Consider the following 23,857-nt stretch of genomic DNA (forward strand, 5'->3'; position numbering starts at 1 on the left):
CTGCAGCTGTTTTACAAAGAAGAATTAGTAAAAATAAATAAAATAAAATTCAGTCTCTAGATGTGCAAAGCAGGTAGAGACAAACCCCAAAAGATTTGCAGGTGAAATTGTAACAGAAGGTGGTTTTACAAAGTATTGACTTAGGGAGCTGAATACAAATGCACACCACACTCTTCACATTTTTATTTGTAGTTAGTTTTGAAAACCATGAATCATTTCTCTTCCACTTCACATATATGCACTTCTTTGTGTTTGTCTATTACATAAAATCACAGTAAAATATTTTGAAGTTTGTGGTTGCATTGTCGCAAAATGTGGAAAAGTTCAAGGGGTATCCCTCCATCATGTTCTGGCCTGCTCTGGAGTTTCCTCCCTATGAGACAGAAAACATCCAGAGGTGAGGGTCCAGGAGGCATCCTAATCAGATGCCTGTACCATTTCAGCTGAGCAGTGGTTTTACTTTAAGTTTTCTTCATATGACGGAGCTCCTCATCCTGAGCCTGGCCTCCCTGCAGAAGAAACTCATATCAACTGTCTGTATCCAGGATCTCATTCTTTCTTTCATCTTCTATACATGAACACAGGTGAGGGCTGAAACAAATCTGTAGCAGTAAATCAAGAACTAAGAGTTGACTGTCACCACAGCTGCTTTAGCCTTGGCTGTGAACCATGCTCAGGAGATGGAGGTAGATGATACATTATGGAGACCTCCAGAGGGAGCAGCTGAGAAAAGAAGAAGGAGGGGAAGATCTGAACGTGTACAAACCATCTATCCACCCATCCATTTTTTTACCCACTCATTCATGCCAGGACCCTGGAAATCTCATTGTGTGAAAGACAGGGGACACCCTGGACAGGGACTCATAGAGACAAACAAGCCTTCATCCTCAGGCTGTGAGGCAACAGCCTAAACCACCACCACACTGCCTGTGTGTACAGTGTTCAGTTTATTAAAGATAATTCCCAAAATGTTTTATGGATTCAAAACTAAAGAATCAAATCTCTAATATATGTATTTTCACTGTGACATATTTGAAAAGACATTTCTTACTTCAGAGGAGTTTAAAAGAAATTGATCATGTTGTTGTCTTTTTGGCTGCTCCCTTCTTCAGGGGTCATCATAGCAAGCAAACTCACATGAAAGATTTGGCAATTGTTTTACACCAGATTCCCTTCCTGATGGAACCGGGTTTTAAACCTGCAGCTTTAGGATTTTGTGACTGTGGAACTGACCACCGAACTACCGCAGCCCCAATAGAAATGTATCATGTAGAATCAAAAATGTCTCAGATAAACACAATTTGTTTCATTTAACAGGAGAAAACTGACAGCATCTTTTGAAAAGTAACTTTTCTTAACTGTTCTTGTTTTTACATTGACCCAGATGTCAGGATGAATGTCCAGTTGGCATGTATGGACCACAGTGTGCCCACAAGTGTGACTGCCAGAATGGAGCCAAGTGTTATCATATCAATGGGGCCTGCCTATGCAACGAGGGCTTTAAGGGTCCCAGCTGCCAGGACCGGTTCTGTCCCGCTGGCCTGTATGGACTCATCTGTGACAAATATTGCCCCTGCAAAGCAGACAGCACGCTCAGGTACTTCATTGGTCCTAAATGCTTTCTGTACCTTCATTTACCAGGGAGGGAAACCTTTTGCATTTTCTCCTAATGATACAAATGGAGACATTTTATGATGAATGCTTCAACATGGTGGACATGTAGTAATGTGCAAAAGTCTTAATTCATCCCCTGTTTCTTTAAATTTTGATTTCAAGGAGTCAAAGATTTTGTCAGAGACACAATTTGTTTATGTTTTTTTTTTATTGAGTCTATGAAAACCTCCCAGTGTTGACAAACTACAGAATACGTAAATAAAGGCTGGCTAAAACAGAAAGCTGTTTTCTTCCCCTCTGTTTTCCTCTTTAAGCTGTCACCCTTTGACTGGGGAGTGCACCTGTGAAGCTGGATGGGCGGGGCTTTACTGTAACGAGACCTGCCCAGCAGGTTACTATGGAGCGGGCTGCAGAGAGCCGTGTAACTGTACCAACGGGGCCGACTGTGACGGCATCACTGCAGCTTGTATGTGTGCACCAGGATACACAGTAAGTGTTAAAACTAAATTTGAGTCATTTTAAATTGATTTTGTGTCATACAGATAACTGTAAGCAGATGTATTTTAAAGTTATTTTAAAGATTGGATACTGAATAAAAGGTGTCGCAGGACAAATAACACACAATTGATCTACCTTCTGTTTTTTTAAATTAGCTTCCAAATAATGAGACTTTTTTATAATCCTTGTAAAATAGATGATTATGTGATAATTCCAGCAGTCACTGGACCTCTGCAGCACCTTGATCCTGTTCTTACTCAGCTGATCTGTTGTAGATTAGCTGCTGTGTTTGAGATCATTGTTCTGTTGCATCATGACTCAGTTTAGTCCGAGCTTCAGCTGTCAGACAGATGGTCTCACATCTGAGAGGAGTTCATGATCGACTCAATGACTGCAAGGAGCCCAAACCATCAGCCCTCCACCACCGTGCTGACAGTTGGTATGAGGAGTTTGTGCTGATGTGCTGTGTTTGCTGCTGTGCATTGTGGGTAAACATCTGTACTTTGGTCTCATTTTGTTCCAGTACTCTTGTGGTTCATTTAAATGAAATTTAGATTTTCTTTGACTGGTGTTTGTATAGTCTGTTTAGAGACTCATGCCAAGATTTAATCTACCTGCTGAAGCTTGGAACTCCTTCAGAGTGCTCACAGATGTCTTGGAGGCCTCTCTCCAACCCCTGAGGATGTTTAGGGTCTTGGAAGTCCTTTTGTATCCATCCCCTGACTTCTCATTTTCAGTAGTATTTTCTCTGAGTTGAATTAAGACAGTTTTTTTAAAGGGAGTGAATATTTATGCAACTACCTTCTCTATATCAAATTTTTTCGTTTTGTGTTTGTGCTGATATGTATGAGATAGAGTTCAATTCTCTGAGCACTGCATGGTCTGACTTTGAGGTGAATTTGCAGTGACGTACACTGAAGATTGACAGCTGTCTTCAATTTTTTCTCTTTGTGAATAATCTTTGTCTCTGTAGAATAACGGACTCCAAATAATTTGGAAATGACCTTTGACCCTTCCCAGATTGATGGTGCTTCTTTTAGGTCATTGCTGATGTCAGTCCCCCTTGGCATTGTGTGAACACACACCTGTATGCTGAAGCGCAGCAAACTGACGAAACTCCAGCTTTTGTAGAGGTGGTCCCATTGATGCTGATCAGTCAATCAATACATCTGATCAGCAGCTCCTGGCTGATACTGAACCTCTGAAATCCTGTGAAAGCGGCGGTGCTGGACGCAGTTTTTCACACACCTTTAACATTTTAGCTGTGTTTTCTTTTAATAAACAATAACTTTGTATAATCTGTAATGTGTTTTTGTACACTTCAGATTAGATCAAAGTAAATTTAGATCTTGGAGAACCCTAGAGCTGAAAGAGGGGGGACTTTCTTTTTACTGTAGCTATAGTTTTGTTTACTGATATTAAGGTGAAATAGTAGTATTTTTGTAACTTCCGGTGATTGTATCCATCACCCTGTAAAAAAAAAATCTTTATGAGTTTAAAAGACATCAGAATCAGAAATACAAAATACGAATCAGACAAATGCCCTGCAACAAAAATCCAAAACCACTCAGCTGTAATATTAATCTGCAGCATCAAAAAATACAAATGACAAAAAAATATCTAAAATATTCCTCACTTCACATTCAAAGTTTTTCATGCAATCAGAAAGTTAGGTTAACAAAGTAGCATCAAATTTACTGTCTTACAAAACCAGCATCTTTCAGAGGAATTTTAGGTTTAGTCAAACCAGGATGAAGAAAGAAAGCCCAGCTTTGTTGAACTTGCTTTGTAGTCAGTGGTTCAGTTAAGTAGTAGGATCTGGCAATGACTGAAATAAAACCAGAATTATAAGAACTAGGAGTGATAATTAAGGTTAACTTAAAGGTTAAGGTTAAGTTATGTTCTGTCAAAACAATTATCAAAAATTATCAGTAGTACCTTATCAGCCATTGCATCAGTCATAGAGCACAGAGCATCGTGAAGGAGGCAAAAGTCCACCTAAGAGTCTGGGTAATAGCTGCCCTGATGAATAAAACAACACTTGCTTAAAAAATGACATAGTGCTGTAATTGAACTCTAAATTTGCAAAAAAATTAACCTCTACATTTTTGCATGACATTGTTTAGTTTGTTGCTGGTTTCTGAACTGACTGACTTTTTTTTTCACCGTTTTTATGGCAGCCACTGTTTCCTTCTTAACTAACTCTGGTATTATCTCCACAAGTTTGTTGATCATTTCAGCTGGTAGGTCCTCTCTCATGACCTTGTTGGTCTCTCATGACCTGTCATAGCTGTGGCGAGCCATGGACAAACCTTAAGGGTCAATTGAAATATATTTTAATCACATTTCCTCGAAGCTCCTTCAGAATATGTACTCAAAAAATGTGTCAACTTTTCTATGAATCAAAAGCTTAAATTTTACTATTTTACCATTATTCAGTAGAGTTGCAGTCTTCTCGTGGCTGATGAGTTAAAGCTCCTCAAAACAAGATCCTTCCAATCCACTTTAAATTGTCTTGTTATTTCCTTTTTTAGAAGCTATTTTTATCAGGTTTGCTTTCCGTCTGTGCAACATCATGCATCTACGTTCAGATTACATTTTCCTCAGTGTAGAAAATGAGTTTTTGCACTAAGTTGTGGGATTCCCAAATGCCAAGACGTTTTAATGCAGTACAGACCACAAGTTTGGCATCCAAAACACTGCAGAGAGGTAGAAAAAAGATGCCCAACAGTCTGTGTTTCAGCATCATGGACAGCATATCAACTTCTAAACTCCAACTCATTCGTTTCAGTTTTTGTTAAATCCAGTAATGGTTTCACTTTCCCAGTCAAACTGTCAGGGTCTGATGCTGCTGAAAGTTTGCATGTACTTGTAATTCCATGCATTTAAAGGCATGCCCCTCTCTCCAAAAATGTTATTACAGACCAAAAGCCTTTTGGCCTTGTGCATCACACACGTCAGGAGTGATTGTAACCTGCTAACCACTTGCTTCCCAAGTGCATCATGTACTCCTGGTACACAGACTAGTTAATTGCAAGTCACATGTATTCCAGATGCACTAATCTTGTGCAACCCACATACGATTTCCACAGGTTGACAGCACATTTCTTTCCATATATTGAGAAAATCAGGACATTGTCCATACTATTTCTCAAACTTTCCAGCAGTGATCATTGGGATCTGCTATCCCTTTGACCTGTGCGTGTCCAGATGCATTTGGCAGGTTGTGGGCTTGCACTAACTGAGGTCATTCAAAGAGCTATTTATAATAGGTATAATATCCCTTTATTAGGAATTTTTAAAAATCCTCTAACAGAACATTTTATATATATTTTTTTCTATCTGCACAGGACTGCAGTCAGAACTAAATTCATCTTTCAGATCGTTTCCCGGTTAGATAGTGTTAGTGGATGATACAATAAGTGATGAGGAGTGGGAAACTGCTTTTTTTCTCAAAGGTCTTGAGAGAGACACCGTGTCTTTGATCAGAACATGCTGGTATTGACTCAAACAGGCCTAATGAACATCCTCTACATCTGTCAGAAGTTTAAGTCCAAGTGGATTGCATCAGCTGTTGGTCTGTTCTGAGCTAAACGTAGACACAGAGGCCTCAGTTGGATGAAATCAAAGGGATTTCCTCCAAGATGAGTGGGACTATGTTTAAATGGCATCAGAAGCGTTCATCCAGAAGCTCTGTGTCTTTGTTGTGAATAATTAAGATCTGGTTTGTGGTCAACACGTGCATGAGCAGGTGCAGAACATTTGCTTCAACCTGCTGGGGATGATTTATCAGGTGCTGTTGACTCTGCAGGTTTAATCTCTTGTTAGGGGGCTTCTGCAGGTGCAGACCCTGTGATATAGGTCAGCCAGAGAAACGAGTGTGTGCATCTCAGTAATGAGCTGAATCCAAGATTTTAACCAGACCCTTTCAGCCAGCCTCCAGTGTGTGGATCTGTTTCTGCTCAGCTGCTTTTTTGTAAAGTCCTTCGATTTACAGCTTCTGCTTCACAACATTAAGAGAATTAGAGGCTTGAAAACCATAGCCAGGGTTCCATGCAAGCTTAGGATCGAAGTTTCTTTTATATATTGATTTATTTTTGTCTTATATGTTTGTGTTTTACTACTACTTTTACTAGTTTTTTTGTTTTGTTTTTTAAACACATTTAACATTTAAAATCTAGCATTCCTTGAAAAAATCCCTACCGCCCATTGCCTTTTTAAACTAAAGTAAAATCCTTTGCTGAGAAGGGATGGAGGTATGATCAAACCTTTTAAATTTCATTTTGCACAATTTCATGTGATGTGTGTCATGATCATGGGTTTTTTGTATTGTATTTTGTAGATTTGAAGTTACGTTTTTTTTTTGTTGTATTGTTTCTTGTGTTTTATTCATACTTGTTGCTTTTTGGTTTTTTCCCCTGTAATGTTGCACTGCAGGCCTCCTCCTTGTCACTCATCTGTACCTTTTTACTAATCAGACCAGCTGCAATCACTTGTTTCTCATCCCTCCCAGTATTTATAGTCCAGTTTCTGGCTCACTCATCAGTCTGTCATACTGTTTGTTTATGCTGCCTGTTTTCTATGCACTCCCTGTGTTTGTTTGTTTGTTGCACTGTCAGCTATTTAGCTTTGTTATTAAAGTTCTTTCTTCTTTTTCTTTTTTGGATCACAAGTCCTACTGCATCCTTGGGTGCCTAATAATAACAATATTAGCAAGCTTTATTTTTATTTTCATAGTATGCTACAATGAAACTTTCAGTGGCAGCTACTGTGGATACAGGGGGTCTAGCAGTCTCCTAACAGCTCTGGGGAAGGCTGTATTCACAGCTCATAGTCTGGTAGACTTGGCTCGATTGGGGACCAAAATTGCAACATTTGTTCCATTTTCAGCTGCGGTTCACATTCACGCTGCACTGAGTCAATTGAGCCAACCCCTTTGAGCAACCTGCCCCCCCGTGGTGGCGCTGCATCAAGAACAACTGCAGGAAAAAACACAAAAACCTCTGAAGAAGACACTTCCTTCTTCTAGAAAAGTAATCAAAAATCAAGTGGCGTCAAATTTGACCAGTTTAAGGATTTCTGTTCTGTCTCTTAGGTCTTCTCTTAACTCTACATCTGACCACGAGCCATTTCTCCCGCTAGTGTTGGAAACACGTGTTTGTTTTGGTTGTATTTACCCAGAAGGCCCTGTGCTATAGTCCGCTTCCTGCTTTTGGAGCGGTCTCCTGTCAGCTTGTATTCACAAATGCATTCGAACTGCGCCAGAGTTCACTTTAAGCCAACTTGAGATGTTCAATCTGCTGCTTGTGTGAAAGTACATGGTCTTACCATAGGATTCAGGACATACTATGTTCACACTACTAAATGTATGTGGGTAAAAGGGGTTCAGACCACCTGAGTAGACATTTTTAATGCATATTAAGGCAATTCAGATGTGTTTTTATAGTTATCCCAATGCAAAGGACATGTCTGAACAACTTCAGTATGACTTTTGGAAGTGACAAAGTGATGTTTCTGTAGTAGCTGTTAACACATATCATGGTATGACCTTTCAGCAGTTAGAAACAATCTGATTTATTTAGACTGAGGGGTTAAATAGTGATAATATTTTAATGTGTGTGTGACAGCCTCCTGCTGTGTTGACTGGTCTGATTGGAGAGCAGTGACTTTAGCTTTGATAATTGGAGTGAAAACATCAGAGATCTGAGCAGATGAAAGCAGAAAGTGGAGCGTAGATGGATGCCTGTTTGGTTTATCACAGCTCCATTCAGATAGATGTTTCTCAGAGCGGTTATTGATCCAGGGAGAATTTATGCTGCTCTGGAAGCTCCAATTTTGGTAATGACTGTGTGGATGAGAAAGTAGCTTTAAAGAGAATTTATTTGTTGTATTGTCACCATTTTGGACAGTTGGATCAATATGTGTAAACATGTGCAATTCTGACCAAAAGTTTTAAATCTGTCCCACCACCAGGGACTGAGGTCTCATTAGTTTCTCATGGATAGTTTTCTCTGAAACAAGTTGGATGGCCAACCCAGCAGAAGGCCCTGTTTTAACAAAATGTTTCCATGTCATCACATCTGTGTGTAGCAGTCATAAAAATATAAAGTCTGCCTTCTGTCAGTTCTCTTATTACTGTTTACCTGTTTTTCTTACCAACTAGATTTTTGATCCACTCCTGGTCTTGCTGTTTAAAAAAAAAAAAAACGTAAAAAAGTACATGACATGCGCGGCTTGATCAGGAACAGTGAGCTGTAACTTTTAACTTATAACAGTGCATTGTATAACATAGAAAAAACACAAATAAACAGTACAAAATGTCCCCCTTATTAATAATGGGATTGTGTTGAACTTCGTGGGGAAACCTGCCCTGTTTGGAGCTCTACAGCTCAGATAGACTTCACTATAGAAACATTATTCAAAGTTTAAACAAGTCACACAACGTTAGACATTACATGACTGAACTGACATTTTGATATTTTTTACAGTTTTTACACAACCACAGTTTAAATTTGACAGTTTTGGGGCTTTTTACCACAAGATGTTCAACTTTGATGAAGTCACACACGCTAAAACTTTTACACCTTTTACCCACTGCGGTAGGGGTACGATTAGCTGATCCTCCACAGGTGAGGGCATGGGAAGCGAGCCCTGTCCAGCTACAGATGTCAGAGTCTGCTGATAGTAACAGGAAATGATAGCCTGCGGTGTGTCACACATATCCTTCTGCTGGTGGTAATGAAGCCTTGTGGTACTGAGGAATGTGGCTGATGCTGTGGCAGTCATGACAGAGACAAATAGTGAGTAAAAAAAACACTTTAAATATGTTTAAAACTACAAATGAGCATTTTTCTGTGGATTCTTTTTTTAAATGTCACAATTCCAAAACTACCTCCTTGATCCAGACTTGGGACTGGCAAAGGTGACCCAAAAGTGACTCAGAGTTACTTCAGTCCAGTGATTTATTTTAAAGAAAGACAGACAGGGCAGTATCAGGCAGCGGCAGCTTCTCACATCCATGATTCATCTGCCGTCAGGTTGCAGAGAGGTGAACATCTCCTGCCTCCTGCTCTGACTGCAGCTGGAAGGACTCTGTGCGAGGACTGGGGTGACTTTGGGATGGGTTGGGGGCCCACAACAGCACCCACTGGTCATTGGGAGAGTAAGAATACATTCTTTTATGTCAGAGTCTCCAAAAGTCTCCAAAAACTCCAGTAAAAGTTGCTAGATTTGTCACTAGTCACTGTTTTTGAAAGAGTTGCTAGAGGGGTCTGAATAGTTGTTGGCAACACTGTTTTTAACTTCTGCCTTGGCTTTCCAGAGTCATTTCAAGCAGCCAGTTTAAAGGCTCCAACAGGGTGTGCTGATCTGCTTTAAATGGCCCAGTCTACATACAGTCTGTAATGGTGCTGGGATTATACAGATCTGAGCAGGAGCTTCCCAACAGAGGCACCAGTGGGCGCTTTGGGAAAAGAATATTGCAGTCCTGTTTCGTTTGAAGAGTTAACATAAAAAGTAAACTCCTCTGATTTTCAAAGTAAGTTTAAAAAGTAGAGTGACATTTATTAGTGCAGTGTTAGTACTCATATTGATACTCTGTATCAAATGTAAGTTATTTTACTCTGTTGGAAAGATTGTGCTGTCAGTCATCCCTAGGACTTGTGCTTCTTTTATCACACCCAAATACTCCATGACTTCCATTGCATTTCAGTTCAGACTTTTCTCCTCAAAACCTGAAATGGAGGAGCTTTTTAACTTGCTGTATCTCCTACATAAAACACCGTAGAAACAAAAATTAACATGTGTGACCATCAGCCATCAACCATCAACCTTCTTCCAACTACAGTTCAGAAAATGACTTTTTGTTCTCGTACAGTGGCTTTGTTTAAGGTTCACTTTCTGCTCGGTTTCTACTCTCAGTAAACCATCATTCAGTCCATTAGGGTCCAGTTTTGAAGGGAAGACATCACTTAGAGTCTGTCTTTTATTGGACCACAAAACCTAATGAAGGTATTTTTGTGAACATCATTAAACTGCACATCTGTTACTCTCCTGTTGTTTGAGTTTCCCAACATGTCTTTGTTTTTAACAAAGGAGATGAAAATATTAAGAAAGTGAGTTTGTATTTGACAGAACGTCCTCATTAACCTGGAAACCTGTGAGAAACTTCTGCAGGAGCTTCACTGCTGCTGCTAGAAATTCATCATGTGAGCCAGAATGTGAACACATGAAAGAAAGAAACAAGCTGCTTTGGAATATTTCCTGTTTGCTTTTTGTCATCTGTCTCTTTTAGCTAATTAATCTCATCCCCCAGAATTAAAACCTAAAGTCATCTGTTTTACATTTGTCAGATGAAATCTGTCTGCTTTATTTATTTACTGTCAACCATTTAAAATACACATGAAAACAGAAGGCACATAAAATTCCAAATTACAGGATAAATATCAGGATCCATTGATCCGTGTGTAATTATTATTCCAGAGGTCAGTCATTGAAACTCCTGTGTCCGCTGATGACTTTCATTATTGAGCAAACTTGGTTTATTTATTAGCAAAGTTAGTGAAAAGTCTTTACTTCTCCAACTTTTTAATAAGTCCTGTCTTCTCCTGTCTGTCTGTGCACGTTTGGCTGCCTTTGTGAATATTAGATTAATAGCTATTTAAAGGCTGCAGGTAGGAAGCGGGCAGCTTTAATTAGCAGAGTTTAGATGTTGAAGGTCCTGATCAATGCAACAGTGTGCAGGAGGTGTAGTTTGTCCTCACAGCATGATGATTGGATGGACATGTCGCTCTGCAGGGACATCATCTCTCCTTCATACTTTATCTGATGTTTATTACATCAGCACCGACAGATTAAGTTCACTCATGAGGTTAGAGTGAGTTTTAAGATGCTGAGCAGGACCTGAATGCTCAGAGTTAGCTGCACATGATGAGAACTTTTTATCTGCAGGATCAGGTGTGGATGCAGGAGCACATTCACACCAAACTTTAGAAAGAAGCACCAATCCACTATCTGAATGTAATTATCTGATAATTTAGAAGATTTTTTATTTATTTAAACATTTATACATTCCACATCCCTGACATAGAACTTCACCTTACTGGCAGGAAATGAGTTAGAGCTCAGTGACACCAACTAAATATATATAATTTGTGACCATATTCATATTTACATCACAAATAATTACAACAAAAAGTACCAAAGGGATCCTCTCATGCCTAGATTGACAACATTTCCATGTGGAGAGCAGCTGTGTCCTCTCTGACACCCCGACCAGACTCAAGCACCTCAGCTCCCACATCAAGTTGAAATATCTGAATCTGCAGGAAACTCCAGTCTGCAGGGTTTGTTACAACCTGAGGCTGAAGAGGGAGGAGAAAGGCTGAAAGACTTTACCAAAATCTACTGTAGTTTATCACTTTGTTTTAAAATAGGAAGTTAAGGTTAACTCAATGCTCTGTTTGTGGAAAAAGTACCAGGAAATAAAGGCCAAACAGAATGCATATCACCCACTGACTTCCATGTCAGAACTTCAAACTAAGATCATCTTGTGATCTTTTAGATGTTTTGGTCAAACCTTGGTTTGTCATGATTTGAGTTCTTTAAAGCTGGTCTCTTTTCCTTCTTTCCTCTCTGTACGTTATGCTTCATCCATGCTTCAATATTGGTTTCCACATCCTGTTCAAGTCTAGTAAGTTTTTGTGATCTTGCTTTTGCTGCCACATTAGCTTTTTGTTTTCTTTGTTATATTAATAAATTAGTTTAATTTAGGTTTTCAATAATGAGTCTGCATATTGGGTTGGCCATGCTCGAACAACTATCGGGTCAAATTTGAACTCTTATTTGTAAACTTGCCTGACTTGTTGCCACTTTGTATTTTCCAATGTTGATTAGCTGTGGTGGGAATCTTGGATTGATTTAACTCTAAAAGTTAAATGGTAGATGTTCATCCAATGATTACTTTCTAAAAGTTTCATTAAACTCTGTCCAGTGAATCACAAGATATTTTGCTAACAGACAAAAGGGCTGACACCGATATGTAATGCTGAAGTTTTACGCAAAGATCTTGTGCGAAGAGTGGTATTTGGGGTATGTGTTGTGGATAACTCAATATCTGTAAAACTGACTAAATTTAAAATCATTTTTATTTTTCTAAAGTCAGTTGACTGCAGCAGCCATCTTGAATTGAGTTGGTCCCAAAGATTAATCAATTATAAAGCTAGTTTCAATTAAATCCATTCAGTGGTTAAAGAGATATTTTCCTAATAGACAGTCAGGGTAATTCCAAATGGTTAATGACAAATGTTTTCGTCATTAACCATTTTTCGTTGTGTTTTTGTTATTTCGTCATATTTCACCTTGTGTGTTTAGTTTGGTTCCCTGGTTCCCCTCTGGGTCATAAGACACTTCCTGCCCTCAGTATTTTTCTGCCATCTTTACCTGTTCCAAGTTAGTCATTCAGTCACCTGTCTCCAACCTCCCCATCAGCCCTGTCTGCCTCTACTCCCCTTCAGTGGATCATTGTTGCTTCCACACACTGTCTGGGTCTTTTTATGTGCTCCTCGTGCTCCTTGTGTTTTTGCTGCCACAGCAGCTTGTTTGTGTTTCTTAGTTAATAAATCTTTTGTACTTTTCTTCCACGTGTGTTCTGCATTCCTGGGTCCAACTCTACTAAAACCTTGATAAGCTGGTTCATAACAAGTCATGTGCTTGTTGTGTATTGGTTTTGTTTTCTGTGCTTTTTAACTCAAATGGAATCTTTATTTTGTGAATCATTCTCAGTTTTGTACTTATTTGCAGTTATGGAGCAGGACAGATCCCTGCCTGCATTTGTCAGTAGATTTATCATATCGCCTGTCAGCATTGGTCAGAACTACAGGATATATTTTGTTAACATTAGGCCTAACCTTATCTTATTTAATGTAGAAATAACATGTGTCTGACACTGGACCTTTTCTGTTTAAAATCCATTTGTACACTAAAATTAGAAGATAAATGATCAGATTGAAGCAGACAGACTGAACGTGAACAGAACACAGAAAACTAAAGACAGAGGGGAGATATAACACTCTAAACGAGGGACAGGTGCAGATGGGTGTGGCAGGCGGACAAATAATGAACAGAGGAAAGGTGAATAATGACAGGAGACAAAGGGCACAAGGAGCAAAACTATACATGAAGATAACCAAATAATAACAATAAACAGAATACAAAAACAAACTCAAACCTCAATCCTGACAGCTATTTCTTGATGGATTTACAAGAATTCCTGGGATGTTTAGGGCAGTGGAAATCCTTCTGTATCCATCCCCTGAATTAACTGTTTTCTCTAAGTTAAAATAGGACATGTTTTTATTTATTTGTATTACTCTGTAGAAATTTGATTTCATTTTGCCATTGAAGAAAGTTTTTTTATTAAAAATACTAATTATTATATAATCATATATAAACATAATTACATTTACCATGATTGATTTATGACAGCATTAAAAGGATAAAATATCCAAGGGAGTGAATAATAATTTCAGGCACTGTACATCTACAGTGCATTTGAACCAGACCCAATTCAAGATGGCCACGGCAGCCAAACTCAAAAATGTCTCCAACTTTAACCTCTTTACAGTTATTGAGTTAAAACTTGATGTGGTGGTAGCTGAGAATCCTCCTCATCACATACTGTGAACCAGACATCTCTTATCACATCAGACTGCACAGAGTCTGTTTCATTTTGTTTCTATTTTAATCCTAACTTTTATTCTTAGTTGTTTTAAAACCATTTATACAAATTCTAAACAATGAAATATTATGTGCAAATTGCTTTGAATTTTTTCTTTTTATTCATTATTTTTAACTTTATCTTTTTTTCTGACGTTTTGTTTTGTACTACAAAACATTTCATGATGTAAAATAGAAACAAAGGTGAGTTGAAATGAAAAACATTTAGAAGACGTGAGCTACGGCTCGGTGTTTGGTTGAAGAAATATGGAGATAAAATCATTTACCATGTTTGGTATTGGTCCTAAACCTTCTGTGGTCTTCAGTGATGCTCAGAACACACCGCTGTACAGTAGTTTGGATCTGACTCCACTCATTCTACCTGTTTCTGGTGTTTTTATCTTCTAGGGAGACGACTGCTCCATCAGCTGTCCTCCTGGCTTTTACGGAACCAACTGCACCTCCTTCTGCTCCTGCCACAACGAGATCTCCTGCTCGCACATCGACGGCTCCTGCCTCTGCAGAGAAGGTTTGGTTCAGGTCATTAACTGGGTTTACACTTCAAGATCTAATGGTCCAGACATTAATGTCAGGCAGGGTGGGGAAGGAGGCGAACCCAGAGTGCAGACTCATCTTGTAAAGAAAACTAATTTATTAAAATAAAAATAAACAAAAACAAAAAGGCTGACGTGGCAGCAAAATCAAGAACCAACTTTCAACATAAAATAACAAGGCGTGGAGCAGAACATACAACAGGGAAACAAGTGCAATGATCCAGCAGGTGGGTAAGGTGAGGGAAGTGACCGGGTTTTAAGCACAGAGGGTGACGAGGTAAGTGGGCACAGGTGAAGCAATTAGTAGGACTTGAGGCAGGTGTGGATGGGCGTGGCAGGAAGGCAAAAAGAGTGACTGGGGAGGAGTGGATGGTGACAATAAACAAGAACAAGAACTGAAACAAAACCCTAAACAGAAAACAAGATGAAAATAAAACAAAAACCATAAACCGAAACACAGAAAACCCAAATCCCTACAATTAAACGTCTAGTTCTGATGTGAAGAGTCCAAACTGACATCCAGATCCAACCAGATCATTTAAATAATGACCAGAGTGGCTGACAAAGATCTGCTTTTATGGTTCAGAATCAGACGGAAATGTTAAAATACACAGGGACAAAAAAGAAAAATTAACTTTAGAGCACATTCTCGCCACCATCGACTGCAATATGAGACTTTTGCAGAGAGAATCAGGGAGGTCAGCTTTTTCGATGAAGTCAGTCCCATTCAATACAGACGTGAGCTTCTAGCTGAAGTCTTACAATTATTCCAGTATTTTTCCTGTTTTAGGATCATGTCTGCTATTTGTACTCTAGATACAGATTACAATAAGTGACCTTCAGTCCATCAGTTTATAGAAAACACAAAAATCTATGTAATCAGATATTACAAACTAAATATTCTAAAGCAAAATGCCAAACAAACAGACCTTCAACATGCAAGATCAAAGCTCTACAATGTTCCAAAGATCAGTATCGAGAGGAATCCTAAATTACATTTATAGGTAATCTGCTCCTTGCTGTCATTAAAAATAAAAAGCACAGAATCATTTCATAATAAATACAATTAAAAATTCAGCTGTTCTTTTGACTATAACATAAAAGAAAGATACAGTGGCTTGCAAAAGTATATACACCCCTTGAACCTTTCCATATTTTGTCACATTAAAACCACAAACATCAAAATGTTTTATTGGAATTTTATATGAAAGACCAACACAAAGTGGTATACAATTGGGAAGTGGAAAGAAAATTATACATGATTCCAAACATTTTTACAAATAAAAAACTAAAAAGTGCAGCAGTGTGCAAAAGTATTGAACGGCCTTCTCTGAGTGCAACCAATTGCCTTCAGAAATGACCTGTGTAGTCTAATCTCAGGTACAGCTGCTCTGTGACGCCTCAGAGGTTGGTTAAGAGAATATTGGGGAGCAAACAGCATCATGAAGTCCAAGGAACACATCAGACAGGTCAGGGAAAAAGTTGTGGAGAAGTTTAAAGCAAGCTTTGGCTATAAATAAATGTCCCAAGCTTTGAACAGCTCACGGTACACTGTTCAATCCATCATCCGGAAATGGAAAAAGTCTGGCACAACTGTAATCTTACTGAGACATGGCCGTGCATCTAAACTTACAGGCCGAACAAGGAGAGCCCTGATCAGAGATGCAGCCATGAGGCCCATGGTGACTCTGGATGAAACGCAGAGATCCACAGCTCAGGTGGGGGAATGTGGCCTTTATGGAAGAGTGGGGTAAAGAAAGCCATCTTGGGGACACAGCAAACATGTGGAAGAAGGTGCTTTGGTTAGATGAGACCAAAATTGAACTTTTTGGCCAAAATGCAAAACGCTATGTGTGGCTGAGAACTAACACTGCACATCACTCTGAACACACCATCCCCTCTCTCAAATATGGTGGTGGCAGCATCATGCTGTGGGGGTGCTTCTCTTCAGCAGGGACAGGGAAGATGGTTAGAGTTGATGGGAAGATGGATGGAGCCAAATACAGGGCAATCTTAGAAAAAAACCTGTTGGAGTCTGCAAAAGACTTGAGACTGGGGCGGAGGTTCACCTTCCAGCAGAACAACAACCCTAAACATAAAGCCAGGGCTACAATGGAATGGTTTAAAATAAAACATATTCATGTGTTAGAGTGGCCCAGTCCGTCCAGACCTAAACCCAATTGAGACTCTGTGGCAAGATCTGAAAACTGCTGTTCACAAACGCTCTCCATCTAATCTGACTGAGCTTGAGTTGTTTTGCAAAGAAGAATAAGCAAACATTTCAGTCACTAGATGTACAAAGCTGGTAGAGACATACCCTAAAAGACTTGCAGCTGTAATTGCAGCAGAAGGTGGCTCCACAAAGTATTGTCTCAAAGGGTCTGAATACTTTTGCACACTGCACTTTTCAGTCTTTTATTTGTAAAAATGTTTTGAATCATTTATAATTTTCTTTCTACTTCACAATTGTATACCATGTTATGTTGGTCTTTCACATTAAATTCCAATAGAATATATATGTTTGTTTTTGTAACGTGACAAAATTTGGAAAAAATCTAGGGGTGTGAATACTTTTGCAAGCCACTGTAAATCAATACCAATTCAGCATTCTGTTTAAATGATACAACAGGAAAATCAATTTGAAAAAATATGTATAGATAAATGTTATAATCAGACTTTAAAGCTCAAATGTTTAATCCTGAGTTTGTCTGATCGAATCCAAAAATTTAAAACTGATTCTGTTTCCCTTAAAGGCAGACAGGTTTGACGTGAAGACTAATTTATTTTCATTTCATCAAATTTTCATTTGAACACCAAGGACTGAAATGACCTTGAGAATAATAAAACAAATCATAACTAGAAGCACTCAGAGTGCAAACATCCACCAAAGGCTAAGCGTTATAAAAAATTGTGCAATCTGGATCATGATCACCACCAAAATGTAATCAATTGTCTTTTGTGACAACCCCAACATTTCATAAAAATTTCAATAGAATCCTTTTATTAGTTTTTTAGTAATTCTGCTAACGGGCGGATGGACAATCAAAAGTAACTAAGTAACTAAAAGTAACTATTTTTTAAAGTGTGTTTACTACTGTTAAAGAAGTGGTTAGGACTTATAAGGAAAGTAGTAACAAAGTTTTTAACCCTCCCATGACCTTTGGGCCAAATTGACCCGTAGTTTCAAGGTCTCCTCTACCTCTCCTTGTCTCTCCTTGTCAGTCCGATTGATCAGCCCGTCTAGTCAAATATACCCCTTTTAACTCCTGGTGGACGGATACATTCACATTTTGACTTTGTTTCAACTTCTTGAGTTTTTCCTTTATTTTTTTATTCTATTTCCACCTGCTTCAGTTGAGCTGCTGCATATCTGGGATAAAACTCAATGAGGCAGATCCATTGTTGAATCTGAACCAGTATTGGGTCTATCCTGGGAGTGAGGCTTCATTCATCATCAATCACATGATTTCTAGGCAGGTGAAGCAAACCCTCAAAGCAGGGCTTCATTTATAATTGGGCTTCCTACCCAGAGTGTAATTTGAAGCTTTGTTTCAAGTGTCCTATCACTACCAAAGATAACAGTTGAAGTGTAAGACATAAAAAGTAACTAAATGTTAAAATAAAACTAATGTATTATAAACATTCAGTAAAACTAATCTGCCATGTAACTGTGTAACCCTGATAAATGTACAACCTCTAACTAATGCGAAGGTACGTGGTTTCCAACATTTAACCATATGTGTGGTCACCACATGGGCTCATTACTGGAACCCAAATCAATCAATTCTGGATTGATTTTAAACCCTTAAGAGGGTGGTGTGGAATTTTCTTTAACAAAGAGGACAATGAAGAGGTTTGTCTTAGGATAATTTATTTAAGCTATATAGCTGAGAATCACTGAGCTGAGGTGAGTCAGCAGAGTGAGTCTGACCACAGAACAAAAGGCCCCCTTTAAATACCCAGCTCTACACACTCAGTAACGTTCTGTAGGATGAGGAGGGGTCTCCGAATGGATGTAGGGATCAGGTAACTTCTTCCTACACCCCAGAGCCCTACAAGATAAGGAGTGTTTCTTCAATAAAACATGGTGTCATAAATGCTTCTGTACTTTTCCATTCTAACAGTTAAACACAGCTTTAACTTACATGCAGCAGAGAATCATTGAAGCCCTTTTTATTCCCATTACAAGGGCTTGTGTTTCTGAACCCTCCTGACTACTGAGGTCCAGCTCCCTGCTAACTGTTTCCAGGTCAGCTTGTGGCTAACAGAACTCTACCCCTGTTAAAACCCATTTTATAGCACTCTCTGCTAACTGAACTCAGACACATCAAATCAACATTTGAAAATCCACCTTGGCCCTTCATCCATACCCCTTTGTGTTTTTGTTCTGCTGAGCAATGTCCCATTTGTATCCATGTCTTCAGGCTGGCAGGGGGTGGACTGCTCCATCCCATGCTCCAGCGGTGCATGGGGTCTGAGCTGCAACCAGACGTGTCAGTGCTCCAACGAGGCGGCCTGCGACCCTGTTAACGGGACCTGCACCTGCTCACCTGGCTGGAAGGGCGAATACTGTGACATTCCGTGTCCCGTGAGTGATTTTCTCTCTTCAGTCATCCCCTGAAACCTGAGCTACAGAGATGCTTTGCAGAGAGCTCAGTACTGTTGTTACTGTATATTCCACCTGATTAAAAATAAACCAGCATGATTTTGAAAATCCAAATGAAAAAACAAATACAGTGATTCTTATGTTTACTTTGACTTCACTGCACACAGTATACAATTCAAATATTTCATGTTTTTTGTAATTAGGATTTGTACTTTAATTTCTGAAAAGAACCCTTTTGCAAGTTTATTTCTGTTCTTTAAGCATTTTTTTTCTGTGCAGGAGGGATCCTATGGGCTGGACTGCAGAGAGAGATGTGACTGTCTCCACTCTGACAGCTGCAACCCGGTGAATGGAACCTGTCGATGTGTTGCGGGCTGGACCGGTGAGTTCTGTGAGCAGGAATAGGAGCCAAACTCGACTCATACAGACACCCATTCATATGATGTGGTTTAAAAAAAAAACAACATAAAACTCAAACTGAAAGATGGCTGCCACAGCTAATTAACATTTGCCTATGCAGGAATGACTATTACTCAGTCCATTTTACAGATATTGATCTAAAAGTTGATGTGGTCGTAGCTGAGAGCAATTCCCAACACTTCCCTTTGTCACGGCTCGTGGAGCAGGGAAGACCAGAGCGCAGCGGTTGAATGAAAGAACTTTATTTACAAAAAACTTGTACCTTAAACGTAGTCAAAAAGTGCAGCCTGCACAAGTCTAAATCCATCCTAGAGCAAAGAGAGGAACCGTTCACCAAGGACACAACAGAGATGTATAAACGACGAGGACCCAACGCCAAACCTAAGTAACCGTGCTCTTAAATAGCAAACAAACATCATCACTAAACTAATGACAGGTGTGCTAAAACTGAAACACGAGAGACCAAAAGGAAAAAACAAAAACCCAAAACGGAACCAAAACCGGAATCCTCACACCCTTGAGCTTGATGTTGTACGAGATTGGACATAACATTGTTTTCAAGGTTTGACTACAATGTCTACAGCTCCATTATTTCTCAATATAAGATAATCTGAGTTTAAAACTGTCAGGAAAGGCGGAAGGCTTGGCCTTAAATTTTTTTATTGTCTTCCCTGCAACAATAATTTATTTCTTGAATTGCACATTCCCATTATTTATATTGTGTAGGTATTGATTTGAAGGGTGGGAAAGTTACAGTTCCTTTTCAGTAAATCAGGTGGTGCAGCTGCTTCTCCAGTTTTTACAGTGGGGCTGCAAACTTCTGTTTTTAAAAGCATGTTATTACTCCCAGCAATAACACAAAGACACATAGTGTTTATCAATCCATCTATTCCTCCATCAGGTCCAGCAGAGAATTCAATTTAATTCAATTTAAAAATACTTTATTAATCCCAAAGGGAAAATAAATGTTGTAGCTCATAACCCTGGTTTCATTGAAGAGTTTTTATAGATGCTGGTGGCTGTGGGCAGGAAGGATCTCTTGTAGTGGACTGTCTCGATGTGTCTTCAAAGAGCCCCTCCAATAAGCCTTATTGGCCTCCTGTAGGACTATGACGGCCGAGCTCTGGAAGCTCAGGTCGGTCTTGAAGTCCTGGGCGATCTCCTGTACCAGGTGCTGGAAGGGCAGCTTCCGGATGACAGGCTCAGTGGACTTCTAGTAGTCATGGGTCTCCCTAAGTGCCATGGTCCTGGGCCTGTAGCAGTGAGGCTTCTTCACTCCACCGGTGGCCGGGGCGCTCTTGCAAGCTTTGGTAGCGAGCTGCCCGAACCACCTCAACTGACTCGTTTTGATGCGAAGGAGCAGCGGCTCCTACTCCGAGCTCCCCATTGTGCTCGAATTATGTCAACAGTTTTCACGACAGTGTTTAATGTATTGTCAAGTTCGTCTGTCCTAGCACAGAGGGCTTATTGGTGGATGATACAATGCTCGTGTTCTCACTAAAACCAGGAAGATAGAGCACATTACACCAGTTTTAAAGTCCCTACACTGGCTCCCTGTAGCTCAAAGAATAGACTTTAAAATACTGTTGTTAGTTTATAAATCACTGAACGGTTTAGCACCACAATACATTAAAGATCTGTTATCGCTGTACCAACCGTCTAGACCCCTCAGATCATTCCTCTGCGCACACCTGACATAGCTGAAGCCCCATCCATTGTAACTCTACACAGCTTGTCCAATTTAATTTAACCATTGTTGTGTCCTTCAAACTCCTAAGATCAAGCAGCTCCTCCGTATCAAGTAAAAATCAATAACACAAGTTTTATCGGTCACTTGATGTTTTAAGTTAGCTGACAAGTCTCTGATTGGCCACACAGCTGTGTTTCTGAAAAGTCTCATGCTGTTGAAGTCCTGAATCTTTTCCAGGCACATTAGTCCTGTGACTTTAGTGAAAGGTTTTTCTTGTCATGCAATGAGTTGAGCTACCTCATAGCTGCCTAATGTGGCATTTTCTTGTTTTCTTGTTAGCACAGGAAAAAATTTGTTGTTGAGCTAGCAGGTTAGTTGCCGTTTGATTAACTTTCTCTTCTTGTGTGACACCAGTGTAGGTTGTGTAGGTCTGTTGTTTGGTTTCATAATGGTGTCAGACATTATACTCTTTCTTCACTGCAACAGTTTAATTGCACATCAAACAGACATACTTTTCCTTGACTTCTGAAATATACATTTTTCCACAGTGTCTGAAATTTCCTGCACTCAATACCTATCTTAGGTTTCTTTGCTCCTGTCATTTCTAGCTCCCTGCAGCAACACTTTTCTTTGGTTAATCTTGTTTTGTTGGTAAGCTTCCTTAATCAAGACAGTCGCTCCTCCTAGTGTTAAAACTAAGAAGTGAAGTGAAGTGAGATTTATTTATACAGCACTTTTCAGCAACAAAGTGATCCAAAGTGCTTTACAACAGAAACAAAAACAGAATCTGTACATAATGAAATACAATGAAACTCAAAAAAGAAAAACACAGCAGTCATGTCTAATCTAAATGAATCATGTATAATCTAAATGAAATATAGGATAATCTAAATAAAATCATGAAACCAGACATATCTAAGCGTGAGCTGAGACAGTCAAAATAGTAGCTAAAATATTCTAAATGAAATCATGATGAAGTTAAAGCTGAACTAAACAACAATTGGGAATCTAACAATATCTAAAGTATGAGCAAAGATAAACTAAACTAAACTAAACATACAGGAAGGCTAAATAAGCTAAAACATGACAATGCTAAAACTAACGGTACAGAACTTTCTAATAGTACCAGAAGGCCCGCTGAAACGGCCGACATAATAATTACTAACTAAGATAGAGAAAGAGGGAAGGAGGAGGAGAACAATACAGTCAAGCACAAGTTTCATGTGTGGGCCAGGTTTTAAAGCGGGACAATTAAAAATGGCACATGGGCCGCAGTTGGCCCGAGGGCCATAGTTTGTACACCTCTGGAGTAGAGTAAGAACATTGAGATTGTGGTATTTAGAAATACAAAGTACCCAGAGTTTTCTAAAAAGTGGTCATATAAATCATTTCATTCTGCTCTTTTTGACATAAACCTTGAGCTCATTATTTTTTGTTTGAATAAATACGGGCTAAAGTTTTTCAAATGCAGACATTTGGTTTCATATTTAAGTAAATCATGGAATTTTGCAGTGGTTTGTAAAAAAAAACCTAACAGTAATATCACTTAAACCCCGTTCTCCTACGTGAAAGTGTATTATCCATTACACCAACGAAGCATAGACTGTACAGAGTATCACTGCCTGCCTTTATGTAGACACAAACCTAACCTTTACCCCTCCATTTTATTAAATAGTCAAGAGCCCATGGATGCTATAGTGTTAACATGGCACATGTTACATTGGTGTGGCGTCTTCTTCTTCTTGCTTTTACTTTCTGCTCTCTGGCAGATCTCAGTCTGACAGTTTGTCTTCGAGTACAGTCCAAACCCACAGCAGCAACTTGCTCATCAGTTTTTTCCAGCTCTGTGTTTGTGGAATGAATGACAGGTAGAAAAAGGTCACACATCATGTGACCGGACATCAGGGTTTGTTGATACGTGGTTCAGTACTGGTCTCAGTATGACGGTCATGGTTTGGTACAGGTTCTGTACAACAAGAAAGAAAAACAAATGCTAGTTTGGTTTGTTTGTTTTACAGAAAACAATTCTTCAAGAAACAGAGACAGAAAAACAAATCACCTTTGTTAGTGCGGAGGCACTAAGGTAGCAGGTCAGGTGAAACCATTCAGATTTGTCAGATGATAACTTCACTATAAACTAAAGTAATCTCCAAAAGTTTTCTCTTAAGCAAATAGTACCACTTATGAAATTACTAAACATTACTGTTATAATAAATAATAATTTACATAATTAGTGTTTTAAGCATTTTTTGCTGTCATAAACGATTGACAGTGTTTGTTGGCTTGCCATAGTATTTTATGAAGTGGCCCTTGTATGACACACCTGCTTGCCCTACTTCTCCCATCACTGCAGCTGTTTGTGATCACTCTGGATGTTTCCCAGACTTTAAACAGGCAGGTCTTTAAGCTTCTGCGAGTTATTCTGACCAGTCATGTTTTGTTTTATCTACAGTGTTTAGATAGTACTTTTCTTTGCTTCTTATTTGTCATGGAAGTTTATGAAATGTAGTGAAATAAAATGCACATAGTAAAACTAACAGTAAAAGACAAAATAAAAAACATGTACGTGTTGCTGGTACTTTTATAACACCTCATATACTTCAACAACACAATACAGGTGCTGGTCATAAAATTAGAATATCATGAAAAAGTAGATTGATTTCAGTAATTCCATTTAAAAAGTGAAACTTGTATATTATATTCATACATTACATACAAACTCATATATTTCAAATGTTTATTTCGTTTAATTTTGATGAT

The 23,857-nt window shown here is 39.0% G+C and overlaps 1 protein-coding gene across 2 annotated transcripts in view; it reads left to right on the top strand.

The window, feature by feature from the left end:
• The window catches only part of LOC108249366 (multiple epidermal growth factor-like domains protein 11), a 254,217-nt gene that overhangs the window by 183,324 nt on the left and 47,036 nt on the right, over positions 1 to 23,857 (top strand). For both annotated transcript variants that reach the window (XM_037979947.1, XM_037979948.1), the window contains exons 9-13: positions 1,385 to 1,597; positions 1,929 to 2,103; positions 14,236 to 14,356; positions 18,806 to 18,969; positions 19,267 to 19,369. In XM_037979947.1, coding sequence (XP_037835875.1) covers positions 1,385 to 1,597; positions 1,929 to 2,103; positions 14,236 to 14,356; positions 18,806 to 18,969; positions 19,267 to 19,369 — 776 coding nt within the window. The remainder of the gene's footprint in view (positions 1 to 1,384; positions 1,598 to 1,928; positions 2,104 to 14,235; positions 14,357 to 18,805; positions 18,970 to 19,266; positions 19,370 to 23,857) is intronic.

Source organism: Kryptolebias marmoratus, linkage group LG15 (genome assembly GCF_001649575.2).
Source record: "Kryptolebias marmoratus isolate JLee-2015 linkage group LG15, ASM164957v2, whole genome shotgun sequence".
Classification (NCBI taxonomy): Eukaryota; Metazoa; Chordata; class Actinopteri; order Cyprinodontiformes; family Rivulidae; genus Kryptolebias; species Kryptolebias marmoratus.